The 25,987-nt window shown below is 38.9% G+C and overlaps 1 protein-coding gene and 1 long non-coding RNA gene across 12 annotated transcripts in view; one reads left to right on the top strand and one right to left on the bottom strand.

Annotated features, from left to right (window-relative positions):
- The first annotated feature begins 2,401 nt into the window (after positions 1-2,401).
- LOC107834072 (uncharacterized) lies at positions 2,402-5,020 on the top strand. Of its 2 annotated transcripts, none has more exons than XR_001659857.1 (2): positions 2,402-4,196; positions 4,721-5,020. It is a non-coding gene; the product is annotated as an uncharacterized LOC107834072 (long non-coding RNA). The 2 variants fall into 2 exon arrangements; XR_001659856.1 differs by having other exon boundaries at positions 4,663-5,020.
- A 111-nt stretch (positions 5,021-5,131) lies between these two features.
- pard3ab (par-3 family cell polarity regulator alpha, b) overlaps positions 5,132-25,987 on the bottom strand; it is a 249,256-nt gene continuing 228,400 nt past the window's right edge. For 5 of the 10 annotated variants that reach the window (XM_016664830.1, XM_007540095.2, XM_007540091.2 and 2 more), the window contains 3 exons: positions 17,173-17,296; positions 9,762-9,904; positions 5,132-5,537 (listed from right to left, as the gene is read on the bottom strand). In XM_016664830.1, coding sequence (XP_016520316.1) covers positions 5,138-5,537; positions 9,762-9,904; positions 17,173-17,296 — 667 coding nt within the window. In that variant the 3' untranslated portion in view covers positions 5,132-5,137. Of the gene's footprint in view, positions 5,538-9,761; positions 9,905-16,525; positions 17,079-17,172; positions 17,297-25,987 lie in introns of those variants that run through there. The other 5 variants (XM_007540092.2, XM_016664834.1, XM_007540096.2 and 2 more) reach the window with 4 other exon arrangements.

Below are 25,987 nucleotides of genomic sequence, written 5' to 3'. Positions count from 1 at the left end.
AACAAAAAGAAGTGGGTAGAGAGCCCAAAAAATTTCACTTCAACATATTATTACTCAAATAAAAGTAACGGCATATGCATATAAAAAGTAAAATCAGAGAAATTGTTCATTTTAAGTAGTCAAGTTTTTCCAGAGCTGTATTTGAAAAGCAGAAGTGGAGCCTACTGTGCAACCAACAAGAATGCAGCAAGTGGTTTCTTCACAGTAATTCAACAACAAAACACTTGTCTTTCCCAGCAGCCATTGTACAGCATGCAGCGGTAAAACCAGCTGATCAAACCTCCTGGAACTCAGCCACGGTTTCTAGGTAACGGGCGGAATTCCACTGGGGTTGCTTGGTAACGGGCGGAATTCCACTGGGGTTGCTAGGTAACGGGCGGAATTCCACTGGGGTTGCTAGGTAACAGCTAATGTGTGATGTTACATTCCAAAGATATTTCAAAGGGCTCACTTTCCAGACACCAAAACACATTAATTTATAGACAAATAGCAGCTGGGTGCGTTTTTTAAGTGTCTGGTTTGTTTTTAAGTCTTTCAAATGGAAAGACAAAAATGTGCAAAATGTGAATTTGTCATAGCAGATTCAATGTAAGTGCTAAAAAAAATTAAAGAAAAACAAGAAATGCTGCTCACAGCAGTCAGAGGACTCCTCTGACTTTCCCCGTCTGAAGCAGCTTTAATTGTGTTTGTCTGAACGTCACCTTTAACCTTTAGAACAAAACACAGTAGCAGCTCAACAGGTCCCCAGTGAACAATGAGGCCGGACTTAACAGGAAGCCCCGCGGTATTTATGGAAATTAACTCAAGAGACATGCTTCACCGTCGTTTTCACATGTGTGAAACATCCTCCTGTGACGTCAGGAAGCAGTGATGTCATCACATCACCAACGTCTGATTGGATGATCAGAAACAAACAAAACAGCACGAAACAGGAACAGCTTTCTGGTTTATTCCCAACTTGATACGTACAGAAAAAGTGTTTATATTTCTCCAAACATCATGTAAAAGACTTCTGGAAACAAAACAATTGCACATCAGCTTCTTTTTTTTTCTTACTTCCATTTCAGTTATGCTTCATCAAAACAAAAACAAAAAAAAACAGTATGGCTGAAGATAAACAGGATAGAAACACTGACGGTGATGGCCGCCGTCGATCTGTGAAACAAATCGCATCGCGTCGACTTTGTGTGAAATGTTCAGATTTATTTTCTCAGGCACTTTTTGAGATATGAGAGAAACACTTCCTGTGGTCTGAATGTGGGATTAAAAGCATCAAAACGTCACAGAAAAGGATCTCTGCACGTTTTAAAATCTCCTCGGTAGAAGTAAAGACTCATTTTGATGAAATCTGATCTTTTCATCCATTTCGCGGCTTTTATTCATCATTTCCTCTTTAATGTTGGACCTCCATCTGGTTTGTTTGCTAGTTACGGTCAGTTTTGCATTCAAGCTCCTCTGAAACTAATTTATTCTTTTTGTCCTGGAGCAGAAAATCTGCCTATCAGCATTTTCCAAGCTGCCGGGAATAATAATAATAAAATTACCACCTCCAGACGCTTCAAACCAAGCTTGTAATTAAATTTTTCCAGGTTTTTACCGACGCTAACACACAGGAGATCAATGCAGTGTCACTTGTGGTCCTCGCAGCATCCAGCCTAAGGGCCGATCCCAGCAGCTTTCCACATTAAATCATCTAAATGTGATCCACAAACAGAAACTCATCCTCTCTGTTTGGTTTGAACTAAAACTTTCTGACACTTTGGATTTTTTATAGCTCATTGACAAAAACCTCTTTTTCAGGGGAAAAATACCCAGTTTTCTTATCTTCTCCAATTATCTCCATGTCACCGTCTATAGATACTGCTGTACATTTTCTTATCGTCTTCTCCTGATTGATACCTTTGTGCTCTGAGATTCTTCTGATCTTTTCTAATTTCTCTGCAAACTTTGGCTTTTAGCTAACAAATCAGAGGAAGAAAAATCCCAGTAGTACAGCTGAAACTTTATCTATGCTCAATCAGACAATCTGTAAAGGTTATTAAAGGTTATTTTGTGAACTGAACTGGATAAATGACACGTTACACTGTAAAAACACAAAATCTTACCAAGTATTTTCAAGTTTCTAGTGCAAATATCTTTGTGCACTTATGACTTATAAGTAACTGCAAGATAAATAAGATTGTTTTAAGTCAATAATTCTTCAATGTAGATGCAGAAAGTACTAGTTTCATTGGCAGATTTTTCACTTAAAACAGGAAAAATGTCTCGTTATAAAACTAGTCGTTTATCTAGATACAAGAATTATTTACTTTTTCTCCTTTTTCTTGCTAAAAAGTTTCTTCTGTTAGTTTTGTCTTATTTCAAGTGTGTTAAGATATTTGCACTAGAAACTTAACAAAAATACTTGGTAATATTTTGTGTTTTTTAAGTGTAAAGTGGGAAAAATTTTAAAATTTTTCATCTTAGTTTAATTTTTTGCATCATAAAACCTGGCTAACTAGTGGCGGGCATCGCTAGCCATAATATTAGTCGAGCTAACGCTAAAGCACTACCTGTAAACATTAGTTCTGCTAAGCAATGCAGCAACACAATATTTAGCAGAAGCTAATGCTAACGTGCTAGCCTCAGTTCAAATGATATCTGCTCTTGAGAACCAATTTAATATCTTATTCTGGACGTTTTATTTTGCTAAAAAGACAGAAATGAGGACAGGAAGTGGAACTGCTTTGTAAACAGTCTTCACCCCCTTCAAAATAACAGCATGAATATAAACATTTAACTAGTTGAATAATTTTCAACTAATGTGACAATTAATAAAACTCCAACACAGATGCTGAACTTTATTCAAATGAAAGTTTATAAAGTTGTAAAGTAAATTTGAGCTTTCTTTAGAACATTTTTTTAGGGGAAGCTAAGTGCGCTAAATATGTTAAAAGTTAGCAAAAAGCGCTAAGCAAAACAACCTAGCTCATTTTCTGATTAATCAAATTTGCTGTTTATATTTTTGGAAAATCAGATTTTTTTTTTTTTACCAATTGACATTTTGAGTTTTTTAATTCGGAGTAATGTCAGGCCTACCATGTTTTATGACCTGGTTTATGTTTAATTACATGCTTTCAGCTCATTTTAAAGTTAATATTCCATCAGGTGCTAATCCACCTCATTTGCTTTTGCCACCCCTCAAAGTACAAAGTGATCTTTAGGGGGTGTACATACTTTTTAAATAAACTTTCCCAGCTGAGAGCCATAAATGCGACTGCATTAACCTCCATTGTTGCCGTAACAGAATCAAACTCACAACTTGAACCCATCTGCATGAAGAACCTCAGTTTTTTACGCGCTTCCTGTGGTTTTCCAACCTGCTCTCTGAAATCCAGCAGCATTCGGTTCATTTATCGACTGCTGGTTTTAAAAGCAGGATGCGCCCTCCTCCCCCCACCCACCTGCTGCCTCTATTTAAAATCACTGCAGCGAGGAGTGTCTGCTAAATGCTTAAAAAGGTATAAAAAAACAACAAAAAAAACACAAAAAGCAATTATGGCAATTTGGAGCAATTAACTCCAGAGGACAATTTTGCCTTTTGTTAAAAACCAGCATAAAGGGGCTGCTGCTAATTTCACACTGGGAGTGGCATTGTCTCCCCGCCGATCTTTATTCTGCCTCCTTTTATTCGGCTCGTCGTGTCAGAAGCCGGGCCCTCTGTCGGAGCCTCTGGTGGCGGCGTTTTTCTGGCTCCGGGAGGCAGCAGGTGGCTTCTGATGAAAAATTCAGTGCAGAGCGCCGACTCGGGAGAGAGGAGGAGGAAGGGAGGCGGGGGGATGAATATGGAGGTGTTGAGGTAGAAGAAAGGAGCGTAATGAACAGTGAGAGGAAGAATAAAAGGAGAAGATGGAGCTCCAGACAGACAGGCAGGGAGGCGGGCGAGCGAGCGGAGCCCAGCGCTGCGCTAAGGGGCCAGGCTAGAGGATCAGAGATGCCTACCCTCTCTGCCTGAGTCTCCTCCATGGAGATAACACACACTATGAATCATTTATGAGGAGGGCTTTTATTAATAACACACACACACACAACACACACATTCTCTCTCTCTGGCCTGTTTTCATTCCTTCATAGCAGTTAGCTTTCCGAAGCTAACAGAAAAAAAAATGGCAGTTGGAACGCTATTTCCTTCAGAGCAGTTAGCTTTCCAAAGCTAAGTCCTTTAAGTTAACCGTTTCTCAGTTAGCTTTACGAAGCTAACTGCTATAAAGGAAAGAGCGTTCCAACCACTATATTTCGGTTAGCTTCACAAAGCTAGCTGCTCTAAAGTTAAGAACATTCCAACTGCCATCTTTCAGCTAGCTTCAGAAAGCTAAGTGCTCTAAAGGAAAGAGCGTTCCAACTGCTCTTGTTCAGTTAGCTTCGGAAAGCTAGCTAAAAATGGCAGCTGGGAATTATCTCTCTTTCAGAGCAGTTAGCTTTCCAAAGCTAACTGAAAAACAGCAGCTGGAAACTTCTGTCCTTCAGGGCAGTTAGCTTCTGAAGCTAACTGAAAAACAGCAGCTGGAACCTTATGTCCTTCAGAGCAGTTAGCTTCTGAAGCTAACTGAAAAAATCTCAGCAGGAACCTTCATTCCTTAAGAGCAGTTAGCTTCAGAAAGCTAACTGCCATTTCTCAGTTAGCTTTCTGAAGCTAACAGAGAAACGGCAGTTGAATCGCTTTCTCCTTCAGAGCAGTTAGCTTTCTGAAGCTAACTGAGAAACGGCAGTTGAATTGCTTTCTCCTTCAGAGCAGTTAGCTTTCTGAAGCTAACAGAGAAATGGCAGTTGGATCGCTTTCTCCTTCAGAGCAGTTAGCTTTCTGAAGCTAACAGATAAACGGCAGTTGGATCGCTTTCTCCTTCAGAGCAGTTAGCTTTTTGAAGCTAACAGAGAAATGGCAGTTGGATCGCGTCATTCGTGCGCCCACTCCTCTGCCTGATTGTCGGTCCGTGATGGCGACGAGGGTGGACAAGGCACCGGGGCGTCTGGTGGTTGTTGGTGAGTGACTGATACTTGGTGCGGGTCATCAAACACCCGCATGCCGTTCAGATAGTCGCTAAGCTATAAGACCGCTACGCAGTCCGTTGTCTGCGTTCTGATGCTAATTTCTCCCCCCTCAGGAATAAAAAAGTCTTCCCTTTTCCGACCCCAGTCTGTTGAGCCGAGCTAGCTGCGACGGCGAAGGCGGGACGTCGTGTCGGTACGGGCCCTTCGGCGACCCCGGCTCCTTCAGGTGGGGGACGAACCCCTCGTAGGCGCTGCTCCCACCGCCTTCCTGCAGCATTTTTCCTTTGGCTTCCTGCTCCCTGCGCCTCTGCTCCTGCCGCAGCAGCTCCTGGGCCTCCAGCAGGACTCTGGCGTTCACGCCGCCGCCGCCGCCGCCCGGGTAGCCGTTCCGGGAGCCCTGGTAGCTTGAGTACCGGGGGTTGTCTTTGGCCGTCTGGAAGACGTCTCCAGGTGGGTACGCCTTGTCCCAGGAGTCCTGGGAGACGGTGCTGGGATTCTTCCTGGGTTGTCTGATGGAGGAAGAGCAAAACAAGGAAACGACTGAGAGCAGCTTTTGATGCAAAGGGGCGCTGCGCTACAGAGGGCGCCAAACAACAATCACTCCTACTGGAGAAGGGCAAGAAGAGGTTAATCAGACAAAATCTAAAATTTGTTGTTAAAATGTCAGATTATTATTATTTTAACGGCAATTTTTCAATATAACAAGAACATTTCTGAAAGATGAAACTCAACATGAAAAAACTTTGTTATAACAAGTTTATCTGATTAAAACAAAACTAACAAAAATTAATAACACTTTGTCTCGTACATAAGTTTTTCTTTTATCTCATTAAACATGGTCAATGACAAAATGACATTTTTTCATTTAAACTAATTTTTTGTTAAAACGTCAGATTATTTTAACCAGAATTTCTTGTTATAAAAATAAACTTGTTGAAAGTAGATAAAGCTCAGATTTTTCTCAATAAAACAAGAAACCTGTTATAACAAGTTTTTAAAATCATAACGAAAAATTAACTTCAGAACAACGAGTTTTATTTCTCATTTATACAGCAATATAGCAAAAACAAAAACATTGTTCTTGTTTAAATGTAAAAAGTCGCAACACGTCCAGAAGAAACGGATTTCAGTTCAGAACTTTTCATTTCTCGTTAAAACGAGACGCTGCTTCTGAATTTAAAGCGCCGCATCTCTGCAGCGGGAAGTTTATACAAATTTGTAATCATAGAAAGAAACCCAGTGAAAAATGCTTTAAACTGACTTCTTGACTCAGACCTCAGTCAAAATGGCCGATGATACCAGCCAATCCAGAAGCACCATTTGTTTTTCTGGTTGCTGATTGGCTGAACCCAAAAGATGAAGACCAAGCGAATCACTAAGACCGTATTAATGCGTCTTAAGGTATATTTGATGCTTGAACTATTAAAACAGTTAAAATGTTTTTTTTGTTTCCTTTTCCTTCCAGAAAGTTAGAGCGGTGTGAATAGTTCCCTCCAGAGCAGCTTTGGCCAACATGTGACATGAAACCGGCTGTCGGCGACGGCGTCTCTGAAAACAGCGCAGCGTGAAGCATCAACCTGGGCCGACTCGTCCCATCTCACCCATCAAGCAGCGAACCCGTCCTCAACTGGAACCAATCTCCACCGAACGTAAAACAAAGCTCTGCTCTGTTCTCATTAAAGGATTTCCAACAGTTTTTACCCTTTTGTCGCCACTTCCTGCTGAAATCTAAACAGAGGAATAATGCGATTTCTCCACAGCTGGGAGATAAACGCGATAATTATGCCTGGCTCTGAATCAAAAGCGCAACGATCCTCCTCATCCTCCTCCGCTGCACAAAGGCAGAGCGGCCGACTGGAAATGATATCTGATGACACACATCTGCATCTTTCTCTTCCACCTCCTAAATGTTTTCTGAAGCTGCCCAGATTCAAAACATATTTTATTTCATACAAAAAGTATGTATTTAGATTTTTTCTTTACCTGCTCAACCATAAACTGAGCAGGTAATTTAGGAAAGTGATGTATAAATCATCAAAGATCCAAACTTTTAAAAAGTAATCCAGTTTTTTGCGCTAACCTGGGGGACCGCAATAAATCAGCTCAGGGGCCGCAAAAGGCCCCCGCTCCACACTTTGGACACAATTTAACATTTTTCTGAGAAACTACATCTTTGGTTTTCAGCCACAATAAATGATGTTAACAGAAATAAAGATTTAAAGCAGACCTGAACCTTCAGGAACACATAAAGGCAATTACAAAGTCGGCCTTTTATCACCCGATGAAAGGAATTAATCCCACGAGTTTGAATAATAAACAAAAACAGATCATTTTTTAATGATATTCCAGCTAATTGAGTAGGATATAATTAAACAGCTCAACGGCCTCCTTGCAGAAGCGGCTGAGCGGAAATGATAACTGATGTCACACATCTGGATCGTTCTCTTCCTGCATGTTTCCAGGTGAAGCTGCCCAGACTCGTGATGCCCGGCCGCCTTGTTTCTCTGGGTTCGCCGCCGTTGCTGCGTGTCAGGTCCGATGCGCGTTCCAGTCGGTCTCGGCGCGGGCCTAATGGTCCGGAAGCGGATGCTGAGGCAGTTAGGGATCCCCGTACAGAGCTGCTGCCGGCTGGTAGATGCCCACAGGCGGTTTCTGTGAGGCTCATTTCTTATTGAATCTGATGTTTTGCCCTCTGAGGACGCCCACAAACAAAAATCTGCCCCTCGAAATCCAACGAGCTTCGAATAAAATCTCAAAAACGTCACAATCTATTCCTGAAGAGGTTTCAGATTCAGTCCTCTATGGTGGAAAAGACACTTTTATTTTGATAAAAAAAGAGACTTTTTGAACTATTTTCCCCAAACGTCCTGAAGCTACGGAGCTCAGACTGAGGAAAAACTCAACTTTGTGCCAAATACCAACCATTCCACCTTAAATTATCCGACATCGTCACATCTTAGAGGATTTTAAGCACAAAATACATTAAAATGATCAAAAAACTGAACAAAATAGATTTAAACACAAAGTCTTAAACTTTCTGGATATGTTTTGTGACTAAACACCAAAATCTGACAAGAGAAAAAACATCTAAAAGAATGTTGGTTTAATTATTTTAAGTTATAAACAAACAGTAGGCCTGGAAAAGTTTTTCAAGATTTCATTTAAATTTTTAAAGTGATTTTTTTTTTCTGCTTGCAATAATTTTGGAACAAATTTCTCTCCATACTATAAATTAGGGCCAAAATTTTTGAAACTGAAAACATTTTTACAGAGGGGGGAAAAAAACAGATTTGAAACAAAATCTCTAACATGATCACAATCTGTGACCAAGAAGATTTTTTTACGGCAGTCGGAGTGAGAAAAATCTTAATTTGGTGTCAAATATGAGCCAATCCACCGTAACTTATCCCACATGACGTTTTAAAAGGTTTCCTGACAGCAAAACACATTAAAAATGATCAAATAACTGAACAAAGAAAGATTCAACCTCAAAGTCACAAACTTTTAGGAATTTTTTCTCAATTTACAACTGAAATCCAAAATCCGACAAAAAAAGAATGAAACTTCTTAAAAAATATTTTTTTCTGTTTCATTTTCAAAACGCATTTTTTTTTACTATTTCAATTTTGAAACATGTTTTGTTTTTTGTGTGTTTTGCTTCCAAACATAGAACAAATTTCACTCCATGCTAAATTAGGAAAAAAGAATGTGTGTGTGTGTGTAAATATATATATATATATATATATATATATAAAAGAAAAAAAGATTTGAAAACAAAAAAATGAAAAAAATTTCAGCTAAGTAATTTTTTGGTGAGTTTTAAACATTTTCTGAGAAAAATGCAGAGCAAACTCATCAACATAATTTTTTGTAAGATTTGTGTCGTCTGTCAACATTAGTGGCGAATATATATAATAATATCAATTAAAGACTGAAAATAAATCCGGACCAAGTGGTCGACAGGTAAACAGGTACCTGGTCCCAGTGGAGGCGGGCCCCTTAGGGCCTGCGACCCGCCAGCTGGCCCAGAAGAACCGTAAATAATAAACACGTCAGCGCTTCCTGGAACCGGCAGATCTGACAGATCAACCGGAATTAGATTATGGAAAAAGGAAAAGATCCGTCTGAGACCAGGTCTGTTTCTTCCAACCAAAGCTGTAAACATGAACGAGGGGTTGGAACCGACCGGTTCTGACTCGATTTCTGCTGCTATTTAATGCTAATGCTAACAATCAGCCGCTATCTGAGGATAAAGCACCGAGGTCATTACAGAAAACAAAAACAAACAAAATAACGACAACTGAATATGAGAAAGCATTCTCATGGGGAACATCCTTTGTTTTTGTGTTTATGAATCGATTTGACTTTCGAACCGATGTGACAGATTTATTTTTTACGTTAGCTGTCGGTACGTTATGGCACTCCGTACGGCTAATGGCGCCGTTTATGCTAGTCCACAAAATGTTCAACAATAACTGAATAAATGTTTTGAAAATGGTAACTTTTGCTAAATATTCATCACAATTGATTTAAAAATGATCAAAATGCTCGTAAAAATGAACAAAAGTAAGAAAAGCCTAAAACTACTACTTTAATAAAAACAAAGCAATATTAACTAATAAAAACAAACACACCTTTACTCTTTTGTCTAATTCAGCTTGTTTTAAACTGCAATGAAAAACCCCAAACTATTATAAACCTGGAGCATGCTAATGCTAACGCTAACGTCTCACCGAGGGAGAGAGCTGTACTGCCGCTGCGCCTGGGCGAATGAGTCCCTCTCCTCCTGCCGCTGCTTCTGCATCTGGACCTCCACCGACACCGAGTGCCGACCCGGCTGGCTGTACCCGCCCGGACCGTTGCTGCTGGCGCTGGACTGCAGAGGACAAAACGACATTTTACCATTTTTCCCAGAGCTGCAACACAGATGAAGATCGTGATTAAAAGACATATTTATTTTTAGGTAATAAATAGGTTTGACTGCAGCATTCAGCCACAAACAGAATAATGGCTCTCTTCAGGAAGCCAATTACTGGAAAAAATATGATTTATATCAACAAACTGCAAATACTGACTGCATCTAATCATATTTTTAAATGTATTGATATTTTATTGATGAGCTGGTGGAACAAGAAGTGAATAAAATAGTAAAAATAACTTCATTTCCAATCGTCAATTTAAAAAAAAAGTTAAAAAAAAAGTTAAAAGTTGAACTATGCATTAGAAGGGTTCAAAGTTTAGTGGAAGGAAAAATTACTGTCATATCATGCTGGGATTTAGTGCATAATACTGTAAAGAAAAAATTTGACTTTAAATCCTTTTATTTATTTCAGAGAAACTGAATTTTAAGTTTTCATTCACTTCAAGCCTGAATCATTGATATCAAAAATAAAAACTTAAACCTCAAAAAAAATCCAATAACCTTTAAAATTATATTCTAATTATATTGTAATTTATTGAATAAAATATATCAATATTTATATGCAGTCATAATTTATTAGGATATTAATTTTTTTAGTTCAATATAGTGTTTTACGACATACTATGTCAATAAATAATCATTTTCTACCAATTAAATAATGTTTGTTTAATTACAGGAAATGAAAACATTACATCAAAAATTGGAATATTACATTAGACCAATAAAAGCTGCATTTTAAATACAGAAACGTGTAAAAAATTAAAAGTTAGCTGCTTAAAGGCACTTTTTGTATCTTTAATAAATATTTTTTTAACTCTAAGATGTTTGAATGTTTAAATAAATTTAAAACCTTGATAATGTTCCTGTCAGAAGGTTCTTATAAGTTGATGAAAGGTGACATTATGTAGGAAAACATGAGCCGTGTCGCCTCATGCACACGGCGGGAACAATGACACGGTTTCAGATTAACGGCTTTGTGACGGAAAACTGGCGACCTTCCCGTTGACCTCTGATCCGGCCGGAAGGTCGTCGGACCGAGAAAATGATTTCATGATGAAAAAGATGGGATTAAACGCTGGACCTTTACATGCCTCTGAAACTCACCGGTCAGCCGGCGGGATTCGCCGCTCCTCGGAGTGAAGGTGAGACACAGGCAGGCAGGTGAGATGGGAGGAAGAGGAGGGGAGGGGAGGAAGACCATGCTGCAGGCTCAGAGACAGGTTATGGTGATGACATGGATGTTAGTCGGTGTTAATGAAACAGACACTGTGGCGGGCGGCCATTTTCTGGGGTCAAACGCCCCACAGACGAATCATCGGCCCACATTTCTGTTTTTACAACTCAGATTTATGAATGTCTGCACCAAAAAGGCCTTTTTACTTTATAATCTGTATGTTTGGGTTTTTTCTCTCGGTTTGCAGGTGTAGAAGCAGATTAACAGCCTCTTCCCACACCTTTCTTTACCAGCTACCACATCTGAAATAAACCCAAAGCAACTTCTAGTAAAACTTTTCATATTTATCTATATTAAGTGGAGAATCACAGCTGAAGCTGTAACGCTCCACTGGTGAAGGTAAACCAGTTGTGTTTCACCTTCAGCCAGTTTGACTGGCACTCTGCTGGACAAGACACAGAAAAAACACAAATAAATAAAATACTCATCATTTTGACAAGTTATAACCAACATAATTTTCACCAAATGTATTTTTAATTCAACCCACAAGAAAAAAGTGCACACTAATTTAAAACTTTTTTTTAAATGATCATAATTGAAATGCAGTAGATTCACAGTTTTTATACATCTTAGATAAATTTTTAAAGTTTATTTCTATTTATTTAAATTCAAACCTTTTGAAAAAGTATAACTGCCTATTAAAATAGTTCAAACAGCAAATAAGCCTTAATATGCATCACTAGCAGCAGAAGCTCATATTTACAATTCTTCTGGAATCTTCTCGCTCCATCGTCCAGCCAATCAGAACCAAGCAAAATTAATGCTGCTCCTCGATTGGCTGCTTCTCAAACAACAGCCAATAATGTGTCAGCTAGCACTGCTGCTTCGTATTTTAGCTTCCTAAGCTACATTTTATAAATATTAACTTGGAATATAATGAATTTGGAGACTTTAATGATAAATTTAAACTACTGTTTGAGTAAAAATTACAACTTGAATGGTCCGATTAGACCAGGTTACCCACTGTCTGAAGTTAAATTAGACCAAAAGGTTTGACCCAAATTATTCACTTTGAAAGACAATTTGTATGTAAACGTTCAAATTTATGGTGAGTTACAAAGAAAAATGAAACCCTAAAAGAAAAAAATGTTCTCAAAAAGTTTTGTTGGATTTGAAAAATGTAAATAATTTTGGTGACTAAGAGAAATTTGGTCTGATTTAACTTCAGACAGTGAGAATTTTTTTTTGTTTTTTATTGGATGTACAGAAATATCAGTGGAAACCAAGAAATTAAAATTTTATTTAATTTAAATAAAAATTTATTATAAAGATTTATAAATTTTTATTATTTATACAATAAAGATTTCAATTTAATAAAAATTAATTTAACAATTTAATAATGTTATTTTGTTATTAGGTTATTATTAAACCTTTAAGCTCCTGAAACTAAGCTCCTCCCTCTGACTGAAGGTTCCTCTTCATCCAAACGTCCCTGCAGTAAAAGTCGAGCAGCAACCCGAGCCGCCGTTGCGCAGCAGCTCCTCCGATGCTCGTTAGCGGCTGCCTGCCGATTAGCCGCCACACAAAGCTGATATAATTACTTTTTATGGGAGCGGCGCAGACATCAGCCGGTGCAAAGGGCCATAAAACGATTACGAGCGCTAAATAGACTCCCCTGTACAACCGAACCAATCCGGGTCCAATCGGCTCCCTGACGGCGCCGGAGGACCGTAAACGTCCCGTTCATCTTCCCGGGTCTGGAGGGAAGACCCACGGTTTCACATGGAGGAAACATTTCTGCAGAGGAGCTTTGAAACGGAGGTGTACTAACTTTTTGGAAACTGAAACAACTGATTAAAATTTATTAAACTGAAGTTACAAGAATTAGTTTATCGGGATTTTCTTTATATTTTTTATCTACTCAGTAATTATACAAGAGTATTAGGACCATACAAAAATGAAATTACAAGAATAGTCATAAAATTACAAATATAAAATCTGAACATTTCATGAATAAACTCATAAGGGAATAAAGTCATAATGTCATCTTCATTATGACTATTCTTAAAATATTACTTTATTCTAAGTAAAAACCTCACTTTAATTTTTCTTGTATTTGTTATATTCATTCCTTTGACGTTATTCTCGCATTATTTCAACTTTATTCTCATAATTTGATTATGTTTTATTTTCTTATTGTGGTTCCACCACACTGTCATGTAATTATAAACAGATTTTTATTAAATCTGTAAATTATTAAAGATCTAAAACCCAAAAATGATTTTATCGATTATTTTCTACTTTGTTGGCCAAATTTTTCTTGACTTCTGCTCAGGGGCCAAACAAAATAACCTGAAGGGCCACCGAAGGCCCCCGCGCCTCACTTTGGACACCCCAGTTTTAACTGAATGTTTGATCAGGATCAATAAAAACTGATAAACGCTACAGATGAAAATGTTTTGCCTCCTCTAAACTCTGAGGTTTAATGGCCGCCATAAAGCGCCCATCACTCATCTGTGATGGAATTAGACCACGTTACCCACAATCCTTTGGTGCTCAGCCACACAACAGAAGGGACCCAGAGGAGGCGGCTGATTGCAGTCGGCTTGTTCTGATATTGGACAATAAATCAGCGGCCGGACGGACGGACGGATCTCAGAGGAGGTTTGATGGAGACAAATAACATTTCTACCTCTGGTTTTATGACTGGAAAACAAAATAAAAATGATATTAAAAACTATTATTTTTAAACTTATTCAAATCTTTATTTCATCTATTTTGTCTCCTAGAAGCCAAAATTGTTTGACTTAACAAAAAATATCAGAAAATATGCAAAATGCTAAGATTTGAAAAGATTTTTTTTTATTTTTTTTTACATATTTTTAATTTTTATATTTAACTCTCTAATCTTGGCTTGAAGAAACCAAATGAGATGTGATTTTATATTTGGAATAAAAAGACTGGAAAACAGTGACTTTTTTAATGATTTACTTTTTTTATTTAATCTTATTTATATATTTGTTATATACAAAACAACTCAGAAAAAGGAAAATAGCTACGATTTAAAAACGTTTTAAAATTATTTTCTTCAATTTTTATTCAATTATATTTATCTATACATTCATTTACTTAATCTTGGCTGAAGGAGACAAACAGAATATCCACCTGTGATTTACTAACATTTTATTAAAATTTTAGGTTTTAAAAATGTATTTACATTTTTACGTATTCTTTTACATTTATTTAATTTAGTTTGAAGGAGCCAAATAACACATCTGTGATTTTATGAATGGAATGACTTGTTTAATTTGTAAATTTATTTCTTTTTTGGCAGGAAACGGTAGGTTCACAGAAATCCTCTCTGTTTTTACGGCCTGTAGTCGGTGGCCTGCTTCCAAATCTTCATTTGTTTTCGTCGTTTGTATTTTAACGAGTCCAAACTTCACACAGTTCAATCAAACCGTCACTGGAGGCCTTCAGCCTCTGCTGGAGGCTCATCACTCGCATGGAGCAACAAAATGCAACGCGTGCACCTGGACAGGTAATTGAATTTCAAAGTTTTCCATGTGGCGCCTGGCACGACCAGGGCCCGGTCCAATAACAGGCAGTTATTACGGGCGACCCGGTTGGAAGCAAAAGGGACAAGAAAAGAGCATTAGAGGGAAACAGAAATCTGGTTTCCAGTTTTATTTTTGGATTAAACAAGCTTTAATATTCACATAGTTCATGTTTTATTTATGGTAAAAAAGTAAAATATTTAAGGTGCTCTTGTGGGAAAACTAATGAGTCTTCATGGGAAAATGAACAGGATAACAATAGTGCAGGGAAGTGAGGTTTAACATTCTAGATTTTAATTTAGAGCACGCTCGGTTGTTTCCGGACAAAAGCTCGGATGACCTGCGGCCTCGTTTCCCACACAGTCCTGCGCTGGAATGCGTCCACAGCGGGCCTCAGGTTAACACTGCCAAGAAGATACGTAACACTACACAACACCAGAGCGCAAAACAGCCCGGGTGAAATCCAGCAGGTCTCAACGTTTCCGAAACGAGACGCGCTGCAAAGCCACAGCGGGAATCCCACAAATACAGGAGTTCATGCACAGGAGCAAAACACACAAAACAAAATCCCCAGGAGTGTTTTCATGTGAGTTCTTGTGAAGGACACAAAGTGCAACACACCTTTTTAAGAGATTAGTGCCACCCTTTTCACCCTGAACGTCGATTAATCCGATTGTACAGCAAAGATGTAAAACGTGCAAACTGACTCATTTCAATGAGAAGCAGCTAAAAACAGGAAAACAGCTGAACAGGTTACTTTCTAGAACCTACAGAGAGTTACCGGCTGTTTTTATCATTTTACATGTTTCATTTGAGGACCAGGCTGTCTAGTGAGGCGTGAAGTGATACTTTCTAGAACTTACTAGTTACTTTTTCCAGGTTGTTTTTGGGTACCAAGATTTTTTATGAAGCAACTTGCAACCTGATACTTTCTGGAACTTCAAGATAGATCTTTAGGTTACTGATACAAGCATCCTGGTTACTTTCCTAAAACCTGGAGATCACAGGTACTTTCTAGAACTTATTTTACTGAAACCATCAGGCTGTTTTTGGGTCTCAGGCTTTTTCTGAGGGGATTTATAAGTTCATAAAGGGCACACACAGGAAATGAGTTACTTTTGGTAATTTACAGAGTACTTTCAATAAAACCAACAAAGTACTTTTGGATAACTAATGAAATTACGTGCAAGTTAATATTTTCAATGACTTAAAAGTTGCTTTCTAGATCTTTCAGGCTAATTTCCCCAAAACAGAAAGGTTTTTTTGGGGCACCAGGGGCTTTTCTGATACTTTCTAGAACTTAAAGATGAACCTTTACAACTTATAGGGTACTTTCTAGAACTTTATACAGCTTTATTATGCAGTAATCTGTAACCTTGGACTTTCTGGAACTTTAATCAATAATTTATAGAACGTATTTACTTCCAATTGTTTCAACTTTATTTACCTTTAAATAAGTTAATTTCCTGAACTTTACAGGCTACTCAAAGCTCAAGGCCGCTATGTTAGAAGTAGCTTCATATCTTCTAAAACTTACCGGCTCCCTTTTTAGAACAATCCAGGAAAGTATGGGTGGTAATCCGTACTGTAATCAAAGTATTAAAATCTAATCTTCAGCTGAGTGTTCTGATTGGCTGCTGAAAATAATGTGAAACCAACAAAAACACAAAACCTTGACATGGCATTTCTAGTGCAAATATATTAGAACACTTGAAATAAGACAAAACTACCTTAAAAGTAACTTTTCAGCTAAATATATAATCATGTTTTAAGTGAGTGATTAAAAAAAGTACTACTTCAATTGGCACATTTTCTTTTAGGTGAAAAAAATGAAACTGTGTCAAATGAAACTTTTTGCATCTGCATTCAATAATTATTCACTTAAATTAAGTTTATATAACTTGCTAAAAGTTACTAAGATATTTTTCCTAGAAATACTTGATAAGATTGTGTGTTTTATCAGTTTGTTCTTCAGTTGCAATGTGAGGAAGCAGTGATCTGAAATAAATAGGTAAAAATATGACAAGTCATTTCATCACCTTAAAAAAAAGAAAAGAAAAAGAGGCGCTGCGATTTGTTCACTTCAGGATTTCCCTTCGTTGCTTCACACAAACTAATCATCCCTCGTCTCTTCTCGGCCAACGAGGCGCCGATTTAAACACAAGTCTTAAAAATCACAGGATCCTGTTTGAGGTGTAAAAAAGGCACCGATAAAAGTTTAAAAACAACCCAGCAGTCTGTGATGTTGTGGGCGAGGTCTGTGCGGATGACTGACGGACACAAAAAATGGACGACGGATGAGTGGAGCGGGTCGGGGTTAGTGATGGACTCCGGCATGCAGTCGGTTAATGAATTAGCTCCGTGGAGGTTAGCGCCGCTCCTGAAGTCTGGTTCTCTGCTGGTGGTAGTGGGGTTAGTGATACGGGATCACCACCGGTACGGGTCAGTTTCCGTCCCTTTCTCTCTCGACGTGGATCGGATCAGACACTCACCCAGGACTGCTCGAAGCTGTAGGTCCGCCTGCGATCGTCCCGGTCGTCAGGAACGTTCTGGGCCTGCTGGAACTCCTGCCGCAGCCGCTGTATCCGGTCGTGGTTGCTGGGAGTTAGCCGGTTGCTAACAGGAGAAGAAGAAGAGAGAGATGAATGAGCGTGAGAGGGGCCATTGTGTGCGAGTGACCCGGTTCTATCAGCGCCGCAGGATGGAGTTGTTTAAAGTCCGGCGCGCTTTGCCCGCCGATTGATCACATGCGCTGTTGACATTGGCAAGGCGGCGGCAGACTCAACCCAGAGAGGATATGATAAGTGAGGGCAGAGCTGAGAGCCAGCAGCAGTATGAATCAAACTAATGCACCTCTGATGTATTATTCAGAACAATGAACAAAGACTGGTGGTGAACACCGAACGCTTCGCTGCAGGCCCGCGGTGCCCACTTCAAACGGCGCTGTCATCAGGGCCACTTCCTCCTGCTACCAAGAACAAATTCATGTTTGGAACAGAAGAGATGCTGAAACGCAGACAAACAGCAGAAAATCTACTTTCATAAATTCATATAAAACCCAGTTTTGTTCTCTTTTTACACTTATTCTAAGAAAATACAGCATACAGTTGCCTGAGCCTTTTGGGACACATAAAGACAGTTACAAAGTCAGCCTTCCATCGCCTGTCCCAGCAAGAGGAACTCATTCATGCTTCACCTTTCCTGCATTGATTACTATTAATGCACTAATTACGACAAATAAACTGGTCTTGATCTGAGAGTCATGGTAAAATCAGCTGCATGTGAAATAATAAAAGATAAATCAGATTTTTAACCAAAATATTAAATAATTTAAAAAAAATAAAAAACGTAAATTTTCCTTAGTTTAGTCAGTGAACTACGATGGAGGATTAGGGCCAGAGGAAGATGTCTCTTAATTTGAGATTATATTAATAATATTAAAAGAATAAAGTCATAATTGTAATATGAAAAATAAAGTCATAATTACAGAATAAAGTAATAATATAAGAATAACGGTGTAATAATGCGAGAATTAAAAGTCCTAATAAAACAAGAACATAAATACCAGAATAAATTAAAGAGGACAAAGCTGAATATTCAGAGAATAAATTAGTAATTTTATGATAAATTGCAAAACTAAAAAGTCTTACCAGCAATGTTTTCCAGTAATTTAATCAAATTTCAAAGATGCTAAAATAAGTGTTATACTTTTTATTCTGCTCTTTATCAACATTTTAATGTTATTTTTAATGTTTTCTGCACTAAAATAAACATTTCCAACTTTTCCACCTGCTTGTAGACATGAAGATTTGGACCAACATGTTTATTTTATCATCATATTTCAGCTCACACCTCGTTGTTTTGAGTAAATTACCAGGTTTTCCTGTTTCTCTCTGGCCGTGAATGAAGCAAAGTGCCAGGATGTGTGAATAAAAACAGCGAATCGGAGTCACACGTCGACTTTTTAACTTCCTAACAGCTGCCAGGAAATTCCTGGGAAACGTCTCCGAAACTCTTAAGGTCGAGCCTGCATCTCTTTCCCAGGGATTCGGCTTGAAGGGGAAACTTTACAGGTCAAAGGTCGCTAACGGACACCAGGGGACGTTTCCGAGAAAGAAAAAACTCCAAAGACTGAATGAATTCAGGACATCAGTATGTCGGCCTTTAACTTCCTGTTTAGGAGATCATAATGCTGGTTAGTCATCGCCAGGAATATTAACATTTATTTAAAGATGTTGTGAAAATATTAATTTCCACATATTTAAAAGAAAGAGAAGATTTGCAGTGATTTCAACTTTTTTGTGAAAAAAAAAAAGCTTAAAAAATGTGTAGCTGACTACAATTTTTGGAAAAGGTGCCACAAAATCAGTAATTTTAACAGAATAAAACATCACAACATCTTGGAAAGATGATTATTAGTTGAAACGCATTTTAGAAAGAAAATAAACTTTTTTCACTTCCAAATTGTATATTTGAGCTGTAGATTCAGTCGATCCGACAGAAAAACAGCTGATTGACTTAAAATATATATATCTTTGAAACACAAACGTACTGAATTACAATTATATCTGTCAACTCTGCACCATTGCAGCAAACTTAAATACACAGATAAACTTGTAAAAACAACTTTAATTTGTTCAACTGGGAGAAAAATAAATGGAAAATAAATAAAAATGTAATATTTAAAAATTACATCAGCAGATGGACCAGAATATAAGGTCAAGTGGAAACTTTGGCATTTTAAGAATGAAAATGACAATAATTCATATCAATAAAAAAACGTAAAATCAGACAACATGTTTCCAAATCAGTTTCTTTTAATTAAAAACGTATGAGACTTTAACAGAAACTGCAGGTTTGTGTCTGATTCTGGTGAATTTCTGGTTAAAACATGTTTGGTTTTCATTCAGTGGGAAGAAAATCCAGAAATGTTCAATTTCTCAAGTCAATTTCAAATTCAAAGTAAAAAGTTCAGCGTAATAAAAACACCCAGAATATTTTTTTCAAAGTAAATGTAACTAGTTACCATCTAAGGTAATGTCATTGCTCATAAAACGAATAGAGGCAGCAGGAAGACGGAAACCAGAGGTGGGAACCGGTCATGTCCGCAGAGCGCTGCCGACCCAACGGGTCCAACCGGACGGGTCAGAGCGACGGACATGCAAACAGACTGAGACCGTCGGAGACAGAAAAGGTGCAGCAATTTGTCTGGATGCAAGTGTGACGTCTGTTAGATGAAAGATGGCCGCCTCTCAGCCCGTAATCTTCACTACCTCCCGACCCGAAGCGTCCAGACGGGTTGGACGTTTCCCGTCCTGACAAAGTGCTGCAGAGCAGCGGCAACCGAAAACCCCAGAGAGCCGGCTGGAAGGTCAGCAAACGACTCAGTTTGTGTCTGCTACGGCGCAGGGGTGAAAGGTCGCACGGCGAGGCCTGAGCTGCGGTCGGCCGTGTCCGGAGGAGGAAGGAAGAGCTTTGAGGAGATGAAATGCTGCTGACCGCGAGCCGACGCTTCGCTGCAGAGCCGAGATCCAACGTAGCGCGAAGCGCCGGGATTTAAAGAGGCTAAAACGAGAATAAAACGCTTTTCTCTTCCTCCAAACTGAAAGGGTTCTGGGTCGTTTCTATGAAAAGGCTACGGAAGACCATTGAAAAAAAAATTCAATGTGCCGAGATCAAAAGTCACAATTCTGAGATTAAACTCATAATTCTGAGAAAGAAGTTAGAATTATGAAATTGAAATAAAAATTTGGAAAAATCAAAGTCAGAATTCTGAGATAAAAGTAAAAATTCAGAGAGAAAAAGTTGAAATTCTGAGATTAAACTCAGGATTCCTTATTTTTTTACTGGCCCTAATCCTCTCCTGTAAAATGCTGAAAAGTGTGAATAATCCGGTAAATTAGTGATCATTAAAAGCAAACGGAGCCGCTCCAATTAACTTTTCTACAACCTGAAGACGAGGCAAGCAGCAGATCTTGATGCAATTAATTATTTTGACGTAGTGAAATATTGTTTGGCTCTAATAATGAGTTTCCAAACAGAGACCGGGAGGAACAAATGAACTAACCGAAACACTGTGGTGTTTATCGTGGAGTTCGGCTCATAATTCCTCACTCTGCTGAACGAGAAATAAGAAAGGAATAAAGTTTTCTGGCAGAGGGAAGCAGGAGACTCACTAGCCAACAGGACGACATTAACAAGTTTAATTACAGCTTCAGTTTTACAGAGAGGTTAGTTACACTTTAAAGCTGCAGTGTCTATTTTTTATACAAAAAAAATCAAGAACAATTGTTGCTGAGTCAGTTTGTTTTAACTTTGAAGATCTGAAACATTTAACTGACAAAAAACTGCAAAAATAGAAGAAATCTGTGAGAGATTAACAGCTAACTTTTATTTAAAAATACGCAGACTTAAGGTAATTTTAAGGAAAAGATAAAAAGCTCCAGTAAAAGTTGTTTGAAAAGAACATGTGATTTCTGTAAATCTGTCCTACTTTGATCTCAGATCAATAAAACCTCCATATTTCACAAAAAGTTAAAATCAGACACGTCTTGGTGGAAAACAAACTTTAGTGAGAAAGATCCGACACTAATAGCAGCTTTCCGGAGTTTTGTTGGTCATAGACGAGGAAGCAATCTAACAGGATTTATCGGATCTGTGTCGTCGCTTTAAAACCCCCTGACACTGATACCAATCAAAGCCGGCCAGTTGGAGACGAAAGGCGTCCGCGGTTCGCCGTGCGCTAAATCACAGAGCCGGCCTGATCCTCCAGATTAAAAACCAACGCTCCCACTCCAAGACGACTCCGGTGGATCTCCGGAGGGTTGAACACCGACTGCCCGGCAGCTTCACACTCACTCTAAACTCTTCGTTTCATTTTTTCTCTCCTCCTTTGCATGAACAAACAACATAAAATCCCATCTCAATCATAACAATGCATGGATTGTATTCAGCGATAGCCCAAGCTAATTCATTCGCCAATAATCCCCACTTCAAAATAATAAACTTTTTAATTAAAAACCGCCATCTTAATTAAAGATTTAATTAGCCATGGGTAGTCATGGGACTCCGTGACTGTTGTACCGACTAGCTCTGTTAAATAAACATTCCCTGATGCAGAGATAGGGGCGGGAGGAAGCCGGACCGGGTCGTGAATGTGCGTCCAGCTGCAGCGTTTGGTTCAGTAAATCTTATCAGATGGGTGAACATCCTCTGACAAAGAGCGAGCAGCCGGTGGAGCCTTCAGCTGCAGTGAGGAATGAGCCGAGATGCTGAAGATGATAATCTGGGTCTATTGATCGGAGGCTCACAGACAGCCAGGAGGGAGACTGATGCCCTCGCTAACCGATGCTAGCAGCTAGCGCTTCATATTCGAGCTGTTGGGAGTTTTCTTCACTAACCTGGATACTGCTGGCCCACATTGGTGTGTTTTCCTTTCATTTAAAGCTGCTTTATAAAAAAATTCAGTTTTTTCTATTGTCACCATGTCGTGACAGAATGTGACAGACAAAGCTAAGGCTAGTTAGCATCTCCACTGATGACGGCAGATAAATGGTTTTCCTGTAAAACTAAGATTTTTACAGTTGTTTTTACAGACAGCTACGATTTAAAGCTGCAGTATGTAACGTCTATAAAAAATATTTGTATTTGTCAACCTGTGACAGTATGAGGCCGATAATGTGTGAAAAAAAAATAAAAATCAAGCTCCTCTGCTTTTTGTCCCACTACTAGCTGGAAACAACCAATCAGAGCCAGAAGGCAGGGCTTAATGCTGTCAATCACCCTCCATGTTGCGCTGCTAATTCCCCACTTCCTCCTAGCTGCACTGCAGCTAGCATAGCTTGGCATGACTGCTAAGGCTAGTTAGCATGGCCACAGATGACGGTGGATAAATTGTTTTCCTGTAGCGGTAAGTTGTTAGCACATTTAGGAGTGATTGACATCACTAAGACCCGCCTCCTTGCTCTGATTGGTTGATTTTGGTTGGGAGTTGTGGAAATGGAGGAGGCGGATCTTTTACTAGATTATCTGTCTCAAACTGTAACAACATGGTGACAGCATCAAATACCTTAAAGACATTTTTAAAATAAGTTACATACTACAGCTTTGAGAAGCATTTAATCACATCAAATTACTTCTAAATAAGTGCATCTTTTAATAATATGGTATCTAGTTCTAGAAGGAATATTTCTATGCTAGTAAACCAATACATCATGGATAATTCTCAAGGCTTTCCAGAGTTTTTCTTTGGCATGTTTTGCTCATTGTGGCCCGGGCCATTTATCCAACCAGTATAATTCTGCAACATGTTGAAATAAATTAGACAACTAGACAAGTGGGTTTAGTCATGTCTTCAGTCCATCAGAGACCCGACGATACCTTCATGCAGATGAGACACAGATCTACATCAACTTGTATCTATACGACCGCACAGCAGCGGTGCCGATTCTGAAAATCTAATTAAATTACTAAACAGTTAAAGGTTACTCTAGTGTACTTTGGCTGACTCATAAATTTAATTTGGCTTTTGTATTGATGACAAAACAACAAATACAATGAATTAAAAACTTATTTAAATTTGTTGATGTTGCTCAGAGGTTTGAGTTGTTGTGTATCTGCTTGATACACAACAACTAAAGGATTTGTTAATATTCCAGATTCTTTGGAGAGATTGAAAGATCCAACATGCTGCCATTTCTGAGCCACTTAGCTTCTTGTTGTCTTTGCTGTGGATTACATGGGCTTAACCCTGAAGCACCGATGAAACCCAAATGACCCAAAGGAACATGGCAATTAGACGGAGATCGATACAGTATCGCCACACTTAGCAGCTCATTATCAAACCAGCACCACTGGCCCATTGTGTCAGCGCGCTAAGTGAGACGGATCGGGTCGGCAAAATGCACAATCAAATCTGTTGGTATGCAGAGGGAAGCCAACAGATGAGCAGGACTTGTGGAGAGGCTTGTTTTGACGGGAAACCTGAAGAGTTGGATCAGAACCAATCTGTCTTCACGGCTCTCAATAAGACGCAAAGCTGAAAACTGATTTCTTTATGATTGTGAGTAAAGATGTCGACTGTAGGGGAGGTGGAGCAACACTGGGTGGTCTGAATAAACATTAAGCAACTAATTCTTAGAAGGTTCTGATCAACCAAGCAGTGGATCCACACAGTCTAAACGGACACGTAGCTTCTCCTCTCCGTCCAAAAATAAGAAAGGATGCATTCACACTAACCCTGCTTAGTCCACTTCAATCAAACTCTAGTCCGTTTGCCTTGAAAGTTCAATTCATTCTGGGAGGTGTGAGTGTGGAATCAAACCCTGGTGTCGGTTCGGTTGAAGTGAACTCTGGTGCGGTTCTAATTCATATGTGAAAGCCAAACGGACTGGAGGCAGCTCCAAAAGCAGGAAGTGGACTAAAGCGCACTTTAGTCCACTGAATTTGGGTAAATTCAACCAAAACAAACTCGAAAGTTTAGCATAAGTGAGAGAAATGGCTCCTCATCTTTTACCAAAGAGAAAAAAGAATTCCTCCAACCGCTAAAACCCGATGCTACTCCAGCCTGGCGGGCCACCAGGCTTCACTTGCTCCCCCTCCAGGCTAAGTGTCATTTGTTTATTTCAGATATGGTTTTTAATAGACCAGTAACAGATTCAAAGACATATTTCGCCAGGTTTACAGTTGAACTGTGTGCATCCAATGGCTTCACCAAGGGGTCAACACTTCGACGGAACCGATCGAGTTTAATTGGTTTTAAATTTTATAGGACACTTCCATTTTTCCGGGGGCGCTGCTGGTCAGAGATATCAGCGATGGTAACACAATCTGTTATTAATGTGCGCTCTCACTCACAGACATTTAAAACGAGATGGGAAGCTGCTCTTCCATTTCAAGCTGAAGGCAATAATGGTGAGGTGTGCAGCGATATGCCTCCTTTTAATTCACGGCCCAATTACAGGCTCGCTGTCATGGGCCGTGTTCACTTACGAAATAACAACATGGGACTTCCTTCCTGCTATCTGTAACACTGCCCTGCTCATAGAAAACACAGGAAGTTTCCTGGGCTACATGGGGCATCTCAGATTTCTATTGCATTCATTAAAACATGTACAAAGATTTAAGGAAAATTTAATGTCTTCTCACCTTTTTAAAAAGAAACTTTTAGTAGTGGAATGCAACATGGAAGTTAGCTCTAGAAAGAATACTATGGTTTTTGAAAAGAACCCATTAAGATCCAGAAAGTGTGCTTGATAAAAATTTAAATAGACCATAAAATAAAATTGCTTTGTTTAAACTTCCAATTCATTTTATTTAGTCAAAGTTATTTTCGCCTGACGTTTACTGCTTGCTCTCGGCAGTTGGTGGTTACCGTGGCAACCGGTAACCGTCAGCTCCTCCCCCTTTTCCCGTTGCTGTTCTGTGGCGTCTATTATAATTATTATTATTATTATTAGAATCAGCTCTGTCTCGTCTTTAAAGTGTTACATTTTAAGATGTTTTAGACACTTCATGTGTAATTTTGCCATGTGTTGTGTATGTTTTTAACGGCTATCAGAATTAAAGCTGCACGATTTAGCCGTGTTTAATTTAACCACTATTAACCGCTGTTAACTGTTCATTGGGAACCATTGCTCTGTAGTTTCTTCAGGGTTACTTTTTGTATTTTATTTAATGTATGATGATGATGATAAACACCAACTTGATTCTCTCTCATGCAGAAGCAGCATTCAGCACTTTGAACTGCCTTGTTGATTGATTAAATAAGTTTTAAATGTTGAGTAACTAAAACGTTGCATTTGTTTCATCATTTTCTAAAACTAGAGTTGTTTGTAGATTAAGTTTTAAACGGTTGTAAGAGTTAAATTTTTTTGTGTGTGTATACATTCCCAGCTCTTATGGTGAAACCAGGAGTTTATTGCCATGGAAACGCAGCATCAGCATCAGCTGATGTCAGGAAAACCCAAAACAGGGAGGCCTGCTCTCCTAACTTTTTTCCTCTGAGATCTCCACAGTTCCCTGGTTGAAGAATCCATCAAACCAAACGTTTCTGACAGAGCTGAACCGACAGATTAGTCTCTTATTGTAATACATCAGCGGTTATGATCCCACCAGTCATAGCTAACGCCTCTCATGGTCGATCGGCGTGATTCAGCGCATTCAGTCACCTGTGAAAACTGTAACCAGGCAACTGTGCTTCGGTGAGAGGGTCGTCTGAAGTTGATGGCTTCACCGCTTCCCCTTAATTATTCCTCTTCTGTGTCAACATGGCCATAAAATAGGCCCTCACAGGCCATTAACTTGTAG

This window comes from Poecilia formosa, unplaced genomic scaffold (genome assembly GCF_000485575.1).
Source record: "Poecilia formosa unplaced genomic scaffold, Poecilia_formosa-5.1.2 Scaffold515, whole genome shotgun sequence".
In the NCBI taxonomy this organism is placed as follows: Eukaryota; Metazoa; Chordata; class Actinopteri; order Cyprinodontiformes; family Poeciliidae; genus Poecilia; species Poecilia formosa.
The sequence above is the reverse complement of the archived record's forward strand: the minus strand, read 5'-3'. Positions and strand labels throughout refer to the sequence as shown.